We start from the raw sequence: 14,110 nt of genomic DNA, 5'->3' as shown, positions 1-14,110 counted from the left end.
CTAAAACCGTGCTAAAACCAGCTTGGTTGAGGCTGCATGTTGAAAAATTAGGCTTAAATGTGGCACGGAGGCGCTTTTACCAGTACTGAGCTTTGAAACGACAAGCTGGAAGGGAAGATGTGTCGCAGATGTGCCATAAAGGCCAGCAGTTTTGACAAAACTCCAGTGTTTGACACCCCGGGAATAAGCATGGACCGTAAAATATCAACTTGGCAAGAGCAAATGTAAAACAATATTAAAGGGATAAAGGATATTGTACTCTGTTCAGTATTTAGTCTGGTTCAGAACCTATAACAAACTGTTTACTTTTTCCATTAATAAATCCATCTAAATGAGTACTGCAGTGTTTGCAAATACGTTTTGTAGTGACTGAAAACATATGAGTGTAGCAGAAAATGTTAACGGTTTCAATTATAGCGTGTAGATCTCTGTCTCGATAATACGCACTCCATAACCACATCTGAGCAACTTAATGCTCAGCCTGTTTTTCACTAATTCAAGCACTGCTAATAATAACCTGTCAACTTGCTTTTTAATCACCATCACTCTGTTTTCAGCTCATTTGTTCTGTTATTGAAGTACAAAAGCTATATTTTGAGTTCAAAAGCAAAAGCTGATCTTGTGCTGAGCTGTGAATAATTAACTTATTGTGGTGTTGTTTAGATCCTAAAATATGAGTCCTTGTGGGTTCAGTTAGTGATTTACAGCTTTTTACTGCTGACACACAGAATGGAGCTGATTTGATTAGTCTGTGAATACAGAGAGGAGGAAGTTTAAAGATGAGTGTCAGACAGACCTCTGAACCCCCCGAGAGTGTCAGTTCTCATCAGTGACAACAATAGAGAATTTTAACAGTTTGTTAGTAAGTTGGTGTTTTTCAGTTTGAGTACAATTTAAAGAAAATGATGGAAAGCCAGACCCTTGCCTGAGATGATTTTGGGTTAAGTCTCGCACTTTGAACCACCTGACTCACTTTGGCGTAAGTGAAGGCTAACACTAGAAACGAGAAACATCAGTTAAGGTCCCAAAACACACACGTTTGTTTTCGCCATCTCACTAACAGACTGTGAAAATCTATTTTAATGGGAGTCTGAAAAAAAGGCATAGTTGCAAGCTGTAGAGATGGTTACAGGGACCCGCCACTTACTATTTTTTTCCCCGTGAAGACTCCACTGTGTGAAAGTTAAGAGCCCTCTGAGGATACATATCAGAGCTAAGCAAGTGCCTTTTAGGGAGAACACAGCACGCCGTCTTTGTAAGTTTATCAGCAAAGTGAGTACATAAACAACCACAAAGCTAGATAACGTAGAACAATTTACATCATAACAGAGCTGGATTTTCACCAGACTAGTAGCAGTTGCCTGATATTAATGCTTATACAAAACGGAACATGAGAATATCAAAGCTTTGACATTTGCCCAGTTCAGCTGTGTGAAATCAGATCATGTTATGTACTCTGACTGATCTCGTAGGATTTGTGTTTTTTACTCTTCTCACTTCCTCAATATACTTGTGGTAACAGGGCGCTAATTTCTCTCTTTCTTTTTCCCCTTTTCCCCTCCCTTTATTTTTGCTCTTGCCAGGTTGACTTACATCTGAAGCCCATCCAGTCAATGCTGCACCACCAGAAGCCCCTGGTCTTCGTGCTCAGCTCCCCCCAACCATTGATCTGGAATGTCAAAACAGAGAACCTGGCTCTGCGCATCCAACATACCTTTTATGTGAGTCCAGAACACAAAAAATCCTTTAAGTCCTGCTTCCTAAAACTGTGTATTCATTTCCTCACAGGCTAAACCGCATTACCGTTTCAGTAGCCTTTTCTATGAGTAACATATTTGAAGCGATGTAAATTTGCGGAGGAGGCCGTTCTGCACTTCAAAGGGAGGTTTCCAATGTTTTGGGGGCACATCTGGTCAACGCGCATGTGCAGTCATAGCTTGTGTAGAGCCGTGCATAATGTTTCATCTGGTGCAGTGGATTCTTTAGTCGTAATATAATTTTGGAAGTATTTAGCGGAAGTTTGACTCACATTATCTTATACAGGATGCAGCTGTAAGAGGTTGTTTTTACGCTCATAAATGGGCCAAAATGTATTTATCTAACACAATCTGCTTCGTCAGCTTTATTCATGCTCGACATCCACCGAGTCGTGTCCCCCACCCTTCTTTACACAGTCCTGTTGATAGCTTGGCTGCTGTTCATATGACACTGGGTGTATCCATGTATCACAAAAAACCCCTCAGCGGTGAAGGTGTGGTACCAAAAACTGTAGCACTAAAGCTTCACCAACTTTATCCTTTCGTCTACTGATTTTGTTGAAATTGTCGTACAAGTTGGTTTGCAAGCAAGTATATAATATTGATAAATCCTGTGTTTTTCTTTCTACAAATGTAACTTTTATTTGTTACAAGATCTCTTCCTCTTGCTTTGCAGACTGAAGTTTTTCTTAGGACTCGGGTGGAAGAGGCAAAGATTTAGTGAAGGGTATCTTAGTGAAGTTGGAGCCAGGTCCCCTGGGGAGTCAGCCATATTTAGTGAAGGTACCAGGGGGCCTCTCTGGGAAACTTAATAAAAATGTAAAAATGCACTGCTTCAGTGCTCTTGTTCAAAGCCCGTGTATCACATGAGAAAATCAGTGCGAAATGAAACCCAGAAGCCTCCGCTGTAGCTGTGGTCTCTGTTGTAGCTGTGGCTTCACTGTGCTATATAACTATGAAAACTTCGCTTTGCATTCATGTGAGCTGAAGGCTTTTCTGTATTGCTGGCTTCCCAGAAGTATTCATTTTTCAATTTCTATGTTAACACCAAAGCATTGTGCAAGAATGCAGCATCAGGTACGCAAATTATTTCCATATGTGGTTGAGAGTTTTCAAGCTTACTTCTTAAGCTCAAAACATCTTCCCATAAAGCCAATGTGATATGGAGGAGAATACGGACAAATGGCAAAAGCCTTGTGTTACGCACAGGCGCATAACACAAGGACAGCAAGAGGATCCAGTGACTTTGGGAGCTTTTTGCTGGCAGCGCTTCAGTCTACTGGCCCTGTTACAGGAAAGGGTCACTACAAGTCAATAAAGTGGGTCATCACTTTTATCCAGTGCAGACTTGTATCCTGATAGATGTTGTATCTTCCAGAATCATAATCCCCCAGTCAATGAATAGTTTGCCAAAAGTTTGAGAATGATGTTAATCTTGCTTTTATCATTTCTCAAACTGGTGGAAAACCTATGTGAAATGTTTGAGTCTGACATGTTAGACACTCTCCACTGCTATCATAAAAACACTGGTAATAACCTTAGGAACCAGTTGCTAAATGCTAAATGCATTTCAGCTTTTATAGACTCCACTTGGTGTATACAAAAGTTGTCCAACATAACCCACTGTAAAACACACAAGCAAATGCACGATGCTTAACATATCCAGCAACAACAACAAAAGCAAAAAACCCAAAATATTAACCGTAATCAAATATTACTCCCAAACAAAAAAAGTGATTAGCCAGCCAAAATCAACAGAAAGCATCAAATTCACTGAGACGAGCCTTGGAATGGTCGCAAAATCTAACCTAACATCAGAATTAAACGGACGAAGAAGAAAGAGGAGGAACAAGCTTCCTGTTCTCTTTTATTGGCTTCCAGCTCATTAGACCAGACCAGAGACATCTAAATAAAGAGTGAACAAATTATGAGGGATGGATTATAGAGTCTGATTTACAGATAACCAGAGGGCCAAGGGCACATAACAGCTAAAGCTGTCTTCACTCATGAACATTGGGCAGTATCTGGAGAATTAGCTTGTCCTCAAGTACCCTGTCTCACATGTAGCACACAGCAGAGCATAGTCTGCTTCATATGTGTTCTTACTACTGAAAACTGGTTTAGAGACAATGCCACTTGTGTATTATGTTACAACTTTCAACAGAGAGGTTCTCCCGTAAAGGCTCAGTCATGTCTTGAAACAAACTTCTTTTCCTTTAATTTGTCACCTCTCCATATCTAATTTTAAGAACTACGTACTCCAATAAAATGTTCTGTGTGTCCCAGCCTGGTTGACATTTAGAACAGTAATTCACTGAGTATTAATAGGCCTCTGCTAGATCTTATGAAACCTTATAGGCTTGTGTGACAGGGACTTTCATCACAGAGTCATATTAGGTCTCATCACCTCTGCATCAAGAGTGATTCCTGTACAATAAAGTGTTTACATAGTTAGCTGACAAGGTTTTGTTTTTACTCATCGTGTATCCTAGAAAGGTTTCTTCTATTCTTAGAGAAATTTAGAAAATCTGTTTTTTTTTTTTAAATAAAGCATTAACAGACATGTTTGAAGTTCCTAAAATTCACTAACCAATATGGGATCTGTTTGTCCTTGAGTGGGATCATAGTTTTCAGAGAAATTTACTACATTAGGATATTAGGCCTGAGTGCTAAACAGCCCTTTTAATTATCATTTCCTGTACAAATGGAAATGTTCTCATGTCAGAAAGAAACGGATGCATTTCATACAGATGGATGAGCATCTGGCCAGCTTGTGTTTTCTTAAGCTCTGATAATGTGTGGCCAGTGAGATGAGTGTTTCTGCAAAGACCAGCAGGTCAGCATCACACTAAATATCTTCCCTTGTCAGTGGTGGCGAACAGACAGCAGCTGAAAACCATCATTTTAAAGAAAACTTCGAGGCAGAGCTAATGCTGTGAGTGTAACCATGTTGGCAAGGTTTTAATAACTTCAGCTTAATCTCCAATTAACAATATCTTTTATTGAATTTTCTTTTTAAATGATAAAATGTATTCTTACATCTTTGACTTAATTCACAGTATTCATTAAATTGAAGCATTTTAGACCCAACCAAACCGAGGCGTCAGCTTTCTCTTGTTTGCACTTTAGTAAAATATTTGTCCGACACATAATAGCAGCTTTTGAGCGAGCTGAAAAGAGATAAAGGGAATTTAAACACTGTAGGCCGAACTAATGGCTTTGACTGACTACAGGGGCCCCTGCTGAATTAGGTGTTAAGTATTTCTGTTTGAGTGGCAGCACTGAGCCCTCTGGCAGTGTTGGTATCTTATCCACCAGCCTGACTGCTGCACATTGCCCAAAGAAGTCCCGGATCTTCTCAGGTTCTCTCCACAGTGACACCTCCTTAACATGCCACAAAACTGAAATACAACTCAACATCTTGCTTGAGTCTTCTCCTAACTGTTAATTGGTATTCATCTTCGTCATCTCCAATAACTGTCATAACTAATTCTAATCGATGTTTGGTCAGACCTGCTTTATGCTTTTACCTTCATCCATTTTTTTCCCTAACCACTTGTCAAAAGGTGGAGTAAACCCTGGAAAGGTTCATCACAGGGCTCTTTGACATCCACGCCTTTAATGAGGTAGAAAAGGTTCGTTTCTGGTACTGCACATGAAACGACAACTGACCATGACCACTGATGCAAAAAAAGGTCAGCACATTAAGGAACTTTCCACTCTTTCTGCTTTAGAAAGGAGTTGAGATGTTGCTTTAGTGAGAGCAAAGAGTCAAGTTAAGTCGGTTTTGGACTTAACACTTCAGAATAGAAACCCTATGCCAGACCTCCCTCACTTGCCTTTCCACTGGAGAGGCTGTTTCCTGCGACTAACAGGACTCTGAATCAGACCTGCCAGTCCTTGTTTCCTGGTCCCTGTGCTCAGGGCTCCATGGACACAGATGGGCTGCCTGGAAAAGCTTCAGAGATGTTGAGCACACTGTTACTGTTGGCCACTGGACTCCGATGGCTTTTAAAATGCCAGACTTTTGTTGTAAAACATGCCTTCCACAGTGCTTTTTGTCAATCACCTGCAGGTGGGAATCATTGCGTTTCTAAACTGACATGAAATATGAACACTGAATAAAGGCCAAATTTTATTTTACCAAGGGACACCATGATTGGAAGTGAGACATCTGCAAAGTGTGCTTTGCTGACTTTGTGGCCAAATGCATATATTTCTTCTTGTGGGTTTGAGGTTGAGCTGTGTTGCATCTTCGCTTGAAAGGCTTGATCTGGAGCAAATGTTTTATGACTTTTCATGGAACAACACTGTTTAAGCTGTTGGCATGTATGTTGTCCACTGCCTGGTTGCCAAACTTTGCCTTTTCACTCTAGTATTTCTTTCATTATTTGTAGGCTCATAGTTTGAGCTCCCTCCTCACTGTAATCACCAATGGAAACCATGGGTAGCCACTAGTGTTTTTATTTGGAGACAGTAATGGCAGAGGAACGCTCCAGAGTGGCGCTGAGACATATGGTATTGTTTTCTCCACAACAGAGCCTGCCAGTTCACAGGAACACATCTGCAGAGAGCAGTATCTCATTGAGTAAGAGAAGATCAAATCAGCCACCAAAGCATTTATCACATTAATATCAGAGAGTTATTGCATGCTCATAATATCCATCAACTCATTCTGCACTTTCCATCACCCTCCTGTGTTTGCAACACCTCTTATTTTCCAAACAGCTTTTTGCAATTTCCCAGACTAAGGGTGTTGCTCAGTGAGAACGCAGCTCGTGATAATTGATCTCAAACATTTGGCATGCTGTCTCCCTTTTGCTCCACATATGGCCATAACATGTTGATCCATACAGGCAGAAAGAGCCGGAAATATACTGTTAAATGTTTGGGATCTTCAGGACTGGCAGATGTGCTTTTATCTTACATGATTTTTAATATATCCTTCATTGAAAACACTGAAAATGCAATGACCAGATGACCAGAATCAGCTTTCTGGAATCCTTTATTTATCCAGGTAAAAATCTAATAGAGAATAAGATTGTTTCTTTTTTAAGAGGGCAGCAGAAATGACAAGAAAAAAAACGATTTAATCTCTCCAACTGTAACCACTTTCAGTAACATGGTTGACTAAAAGTACCATTATGAACATGAAAGCATGTATGTCAGTGCCAGAGGTCTAAAGTTAATTTCTAACAACTGCAAAATTTGAGAAATGTCTCTCTATTCAGGGCAGTCATGTCTTTAAACTTCGATTTTCTTGCTCATGTTACTATAATCAGAAAAAGAGTGGTACATTAGTAGCCTCCAGAACTGATCCAATAATTTTGGAAGCTGAAACATCAGACTTCCTGTTGAAACATGCAAATTTTGACTTCCCCAGCTTGGTAGTCTAATATATTTACTGTGACTCAGCTTCAAATAACTGACACCATTACAGAGAACTCAGTATGGCAGCACTTTGTTAAAACAGATCTCCACCCGAGAGTAGAGACAATTTTACTTCACAAGTATTTCTTTTCTACAGCTCAGTCGGGAACCGCTGGAGCCCAAAAACGAAGCCAACATCGAAAGCCTCACAAGCTCACTTCCTACAGTGTCCACTTTACACTAATTTACGTCACTGAACGGGGCCCTCCCTACCAGTTTGTGCAATTTTTGTGTCTTTTGGGATATTTTCAATGGAAATATCTAACAAATAATATGGCAGACTGTGTAGCACAGAACGTTTATGCTTTGGTTTTGTTGAGTGAAATTCTAGTGCCTTAGGTTATTTAACCCTATGTGTCACTGTGTTGCACCTACACACTTTTTAGAAGCAGCTTGCTAACTAGGCATGCTAGGATTAACCGATAACTTAGCAGTTCAACAACTCGACCAAATACGGTCACTTCTGGCTCCAAAAGACAAACATGGTTGCAGCCAAATTGTTGATGTTGGGTTTCAAAATATATACAGTCCATGCTACAGCCCTATAAGGACATGGATACAATGCAATCATCTTTAAGATCTTTTTCCAGAGTTTCCTGACATGAGAATAAGCAAAATGGATTAACTAAAGCACCCTGTTTAAGTACACCAGCAACGAAACTAGCACCAGAGAACTGAATGACAGCTTATGTAAACAGTACGCAGTACAGTATATTTATATTTATAAATGCCATTTAAGAAACTACACTTTGGTTTCCAGCACTTTTTGGTCTACCAGGCGTGCAGAGAGAGGCCGAGCAGAGAGAGAGAGTTTGTTAAAGCCCAGAGTGGGTGTCTCACTTCCCCGTTTCAAATTCCTGAGGTTTCCAGCACTCTGGAAGGCCTGGAGCTAATTTGGCTTTCAGGCTTTCCCCTCTAATTCTTTGCGACTAATTATGGTTGTATTCCCGCAATTAAACTGATAAACTCTGCTGAGCTTGGCAAGGATACCCCGGCCCCTCCCCGGCAGCTTAGCGCACCACCCCTCTCATCTTCGCCATCTTTCTTTCTGTTGCTTCTTACTGTAGTAAACACACTAAAAATAAAGTCAACCTGAATTCTTCGACAATGTCTGTCTCCTAGGCAGCAGTATTTACAGCCTCTGGTGACAATGCCAGGAACACTGAGAGGAGCGTCCAGAGGTCAGACAGATGTTGTGCATGTGGAGATTTGAAAAGTTATGTCTGAAAAGCCTAAACAGTCAGAAGGGATATTACTCTGTTATCATTGAAGCATGATTGCAATTTAGGGACAACTTCATAAACTCATCACAGAGAAGTGGTCTGACGTATTATTTCTCAGATTCAAATGGATTTATTGTTTCAATTGCACCTGCCAGCACTGTCTCAGCTCATGCATACAGATAATATACCTTGGAGGAAAGAAAAACAAGGAGGTGGGCTGTCTAGACCGTGCGCTAGGATTCATTTGGATGTTTGGTAGGCTTTCAGTAAATATGTATGTGAATGTTTATGTCTTTGAAATGAAGCTCTGAATTCCAGTAAGTTGCAAAGGTGGTCTTTTCCTGAAAAAGTTTGTATTTTCTGTTTTTAATATGTAAATGTGCTTGCCTTCTTGGTTTGTGTGTGTCAAAGATATGTGTTGTCCCTCGTGGGATATCTGTAGCCCCTTGTGGCCACTTTAAAACACAACTATACATTTGTGATGACGCACTACACTGGAAACCAGACACCTGGTTGTGTAGAGGAACATGTGTAGAAATATCCTGAGCATACTTGTACAAGCTTTGCAAAAAAGTGAGAAGTTCAATCGTATTTAAAGAGTTAGTGCTTTGCTGTGTTTTACAGTTTATATTTTTGTGACGCAATAAGAATGAGCAACATTGAAGTGCATGTAATTCTCAACAAGTGAAACACTTTTAACAGAAAACATTTTCTCTGAAATTGAGTTGGACGTGAGGAAAGCTGAAAAAACTGAAGAAAACACGTTATATAGAGCAGGTAACGTTTTATCCCAACAGTTCCTTTGTTCCTTACACTCCTGCTTTTTTTCTTCTCCTCCAGGTATCTATGGGCTCACAGGTCAGGTTTAAGCCGGAAAACTTCTCCCTCTTCACCCGCATACAGCAAGAGACCTTTCCCCACGGCAATGAGCAACTCCTCAACTGGGCCCAGAAGAAGTACAGGGCAGTCACCTCTTTCTCTGAGCTCAAGATGACTCAAGACATCTACATCAAAGTCGGAGAAGGTGTGCACCAGATTCCCAACATTCCCAAACATAGCTCTGGGCCCCAAGGCACTCCTCCACCCCATTCCCCTTTAGCTTTCATAACTTTACTTAGCTTTTGTGTTTTAGCCCAGGCTAGAGGTTTACATGCACTACGCTAGAAAAAGATTTTCCTTCCCTCAAAAGACAGTCACCCTTTCACACTTTTTAACAGGCCGCCTGTGGTATTCCTAAGTTTTGCTTGCTTACAGCCTCAAGAGTTCTTGGAACCCAGAACAAAAATGGTTGTATTTCTGTAACATTGTAACATCTTTAAAAATGACTGGGTTCAGAATAAAGCCAATACATTAAAAAAACAAACATATATAGGCAAGTACTTTCTCTACAAGACAAAAAAATGATCCCATTTAAATTGGAAATGTCACGCTTTTATCATCCTTATTTCAAACTTAAAAGCCTTGTATCAGAGCAAGCAAACAAAAAAACCCACACATAGACGTTTGTCAGCAACAACTCTGCAGTTATCGACAGTGCAAGGGTTTTTGTGTTTGACAAGAAATGAAAAATGTAGCTGTAAAACAAAAGTTATGGCAGCTGAACTACGAAGCCAAAATGATGAGTTTAGTACTTTGACTTACTGAATTTTGGGGCTTACAGACACTAAAGTAGTTGCTACTTTGCTGTTAATACACCAGAAGACTTTATAGTGAAGCCAAACAAACACACAGTACTGCTTTTCATTTTTTAACAAGGTGCAAGGTGTCATATTCTGTAGTTGGGGGAATAGGTGGTAGTTTTACCAGGAAAGAAAAAAGTTAGGAGGGAAAGATGAGGTTAGAAAGAATTAGACAAATTCTTTCTGGTTTTTTCAATAAGTTGAGGGAGGAGGGTTTCTCAAGTGAAGAGCACAGAAGGAGTCTCCAGGGTGGCTATGATTGATTTTCACACATGTTCAAGATGCAGAATTACAATTCTTTATTTTCTGCTCTCACATTGTGAACAGACAACACATCCGACTCTGCATTTCATCAGCTCTCAGACGAGATAACTTGTTTTTAATGAGAATCTATTACTACATGAATATAGAGCAAAGCTTGTGTCCAGAAAGAAATTAATGGCTCCACTAAGTAAGTTCTCTCTGTGTTTTGTTAGTTTCTGTGGAGAGCGGAGAGGTTGCTCAGCCTTCACACTCTTGGCTGGTGTCATTAGGGGCTGTGGTTTGGCAAAACCTCAGAGTGCCATGATGTTTACTTCAAGTAAAGAGCTGTAGATTTCCACTCCTTCACATCTTCAGAAGTGTTTCATGAAGATGGAGAGATCCTCACTTTGCTTTCTAGCATGCCCACACTCAAGGTCTCTCCTCAGCTCTTTAAGTGCCACAAGAGTTCCGGAGAGGAAGGTGCCAGCCTTCAGTTTACACTCTGTCCAAAGTTCTGTTTGCCAAATAAGGAAGCATCTGTCTGTGTTTTCCCGTTGTGCTGAGAATGAGCACAACTTTTCATCTTAATGAATTTTTTGAACTGTTGTGAAATTGAAGGAAAAAACACAAGAAGTTTTGATGACTGAGCATGAATATTATTGTCCTGTTATTGCAAAAGAATTCTGGTAAAACATCTTGCTAAGATTTCCCACATAAAATCTAATTTCCCTGTTGATGGCAAGACAGATTATGCCAACCAGGGCAACCTCGTTGGGCGCACAACCCAGGGCCTTGTTAGTGCTGCGAATAGTAGCTGCAGGGTTACAAGAGCAACTCTGCTGTAGATGGGAACAGCTGGGTTAAAGCAAATGTTCAGTCTTCCGAAGGTTTCGTGAGCAGGACGTTGAATTCGTCACTAGAGCAGGGGTTGCTGTTCTGTTGTTGACATCAGGCTCTGACCTCTCTGTGGTAGAGAAGTACCAGAAGCTATATTTCTCCTTTGCAGGATCAAAATAGTTTCACAGCCCCTCTGAACAGTAACACAAACTTTTCTCCACTTTCAGATCCACTGTCTTCTGACACCTGCAAGATTGATTCCAAGTTCCTGTCTTTGAACTACCTGGGCAGCTACAAGGAGCCACAGACATCAAAAGGCTGCGTCCTCTCTGTGCCCCACAAAGACAAAGAAGTCCACATCATTGAGCTCCAAGCCCCAAACGCCAGCAGGTGAGCAGCCAAGGCTGCAGAGGCCAAGAATACATGTTGTCACGGTTTATTTTTGAGGTCAGGATGCTCTCAATAATCTCTGTGGAGTTTATTTTGGATGGGAACTAACATGAAGGCGGAGGGGGGTTATGTTCACTTAGTGGTTTTCTTTTGAGGAAGAGATTTCAAAACTTGGTCTAACGTTCCAGTTTGCCAGATAATGTCCTCACTCCCCAGTGGAGTGATTATTCTGTACACCCAAAAGACAGAAAATCTGGGAATGTGTTGTATCTTGCTGCGGTGTTATCTGTTATGTATTGCATACGTCTGCATTCTTTTTTCTGGGAATACCTCCAGCTTTTTAATTAGTTGGCCAGACAAAGGCACAGTAACATTACGTAGACCTGACCATCTATTATTATTTGTTCTTTCTCTCTCCTTTTTTCCTGCAGTGCTTTCCAGGTGGATGTCATAGTTGATCTGCGGCCACTGAAGGAAGGTACCTGGGTACATCGAGACGTTGTCTTGCTGCTCAAATGCGCTAAATCTGTGAACTGGGTCGTCAAAGTCCACAATGTGACGGGCAATGTGCATGTGGTGGTAAGTTGGCAGCATTACAAGAGACAAAGGCTTTCCATCAAATGATATCTTTTTTGCTCTCCAGGCATCACGGATGATTTTATATAGTTGATCACATATCACTGTAGGTGTCGCGGACAGAAATGTCAACACTTTACGCTGCTGGCCAAAGAAGTTGTCACAGCAAAAATGTGTGTTGAACTGGCGCCTGGTCCACGCTGGGGGACAGGGTGGGGATAACAGGTTAGGAGGAACTGTGAAATGTCATTGTGGCACCTCCAGGAATTGTCATCACTTTGAGAGAGCCAGAGGCTGGAGTGAAGAGGGCATCATATATTTTCAGAGCCAGGCGTGCTGCAGTATTGGGCCAGAGCTGCTTCCCATCAATCATAATGTGAAATACGCGGAGCGCTTTATTCAGGCTTTCGGGCTTCCTCACCACACACAAAAGACAAACAGAGGCTAATTACTACAGTATATCAGTGTACACCTTACTGAGAAATATGGGTTTGTGCATATCAACGGTGTGCTTGAGCATATAGTTTTGATATTAAATCTTCATTACTGCCACTCAAGTCTCAGGACCCTCGGGAACCATAAGAATATGACACCTATGCACACTTTAGAAGAATAGTTTAACTGTAGATCATGTCGATACACAACTGGCCGTGGTCCAACCACCACAATTGCTGCAAGGCTGGAATTTAGAGCTCCTCTTTTCCTGGAGTAAAAAAAACAATTCCAGTTGAACTGAAAGAGAATCACCAACACCTTTTTTTTATTTTGTATGCCACTTTCTTAAGTTTGCATTTTCTAGCATGTATATTTGTGTTCCCTGATGTCTGCGTGTGTGGGAGAGGGCTTGCGTTTCCTCAGTGTCTAATGCTGATACTCGCTGCTGCAGCAGTGACACTGCACTTTTGCCAGGCATGCTATGTTTGTACAGCTGCCTGCTATACACTGAGTCGATCAGGTTTTTGGATGTAATGCCAGGTCAAAAATCCATAACACTTAGTGGGGAGAACAATTGAGTGTCATGCATTGTGTATAAAACAACTTTACGGAGTTAAATTTTGTTCATCTATTGGATTATATTTCGCTAGCAGTTTAGTAGATGTACAAAACATAAAGAAAAACATCAATTTGGCTGTAAATGTAACAACTAAGGGATGCATTTTCACCGGAGGATCCATGCTCCGGCACGTTTGGCCCTCAAACACCACTTCGTTTGACTAGTGTGATAGCTGTGTACACACCCTGGATTGTTTAATGTGGTGGTCCCAGGTGCAGTTTATTTGAATCGCCTTCACAATGAGAGCAGCCTCTGGAAAATCTGAATTCCTTCCTTTATTTTGTTTTAGAGCTAATTAGCAAACAACTTAATGTTAATATGATTGGAAGATTACACCTTGTAAAGATCAGTGTGTTAAAGTTCTCATTTGTGCATATGTGAAACTGCTAACTTTAGCATGTAGCGGTGCATCACACAGCAACAGACATTGCTATGATCTTCTAGCATTGTTACGTCCCGCTGAACTGTTCAAATAGAACCTAACATCACTGTTGTTTTTATTCTTTTTAATTGATGTTTACAAGATTGTAACATACATGGTGAATGTGTGTCTAAATGGTTGACTTTGAGTGTAACACTAGCTTACTGTAAACCTGCACCGGTTACAACAGCTGACATCTCTCAACCATTTATCTTAAACATCCAAAAGGTCAGTCATTTTTTAGCTCCCCCACTGCTTACATTTTGACTTTCACTTGACAGCAGCGGTACACAGGATACGCTGCTTGTGCAACCAATGTGTGAGAGATCGTCAGCTACGCTAGTGATATGATGGCCAAAATAAAACTCAGGCCTCGATCTGTCAGAAAGCAGGTTCTCGTCAGTGTTGCTCAAGAGACTTGAATGTGTGGGAAATGGTTGTGAGAAAGAATGAGGCCTCCCTCACTGGGGGAGCAGCAGGGCAGGACGCAAATTTTTAGG

General features: G+C 40.9%; 1 protein-coding gene across 2 annotated transcripts in view; it reads left to right on the top strand.

Annotated features, from left to right (window-relative positions):
* The window catches only part of tgfbr3 (transforming growth factor, beta receptor III), a 70,642-nt gene that overhangs the window by 36,845 nt on the left and 19,687 nt on the right, over positions 1 to 14,110 (top strand). For both annotated transcript variants that reach the window (XM_085450001.1, XM_085450000.1), the window contains exons 4-7: positions 1,584 to 1,721; positions 9,251 to 9,434; positions 11,397 to 11,559; positions 11,991 to 12,138. In XM_085450001.1, the coding sequence (XP_085306127.1) occupies positions 1,584 to 1,721; positions 9,251 to 9,434; positions 11,397 to 11,559; positions 11,991 to 12,138 (633 nt within the window). The remainder of the gene's footprint in view (positions 1 to 1,583; positions 1,722 to 9,250; positions 9,435 to 11,396; positions 11,560 to 11,990; positions 12,139 to 14,110) is intronic.

This window comes from Copadichromis virginalis, linkage group LG23, assembly GCF_057382275.1.
Source record: "Copadichromis virginalis isolate Kocher_CV1m ecotype Utaka linkage group LG23, C_Virginalis_male_GT1.1, whole genome shotgun sequence".
Lineage (NCBI taxonomy): Eukaryota > Metazoa > Chordata > Actinopteri > Cichliformes > Cichlidae > Copadichromis > Copadichromis virginalis.
This window is presented reverse-complemented; position numbering and strand designations above follow the sequence as displayed.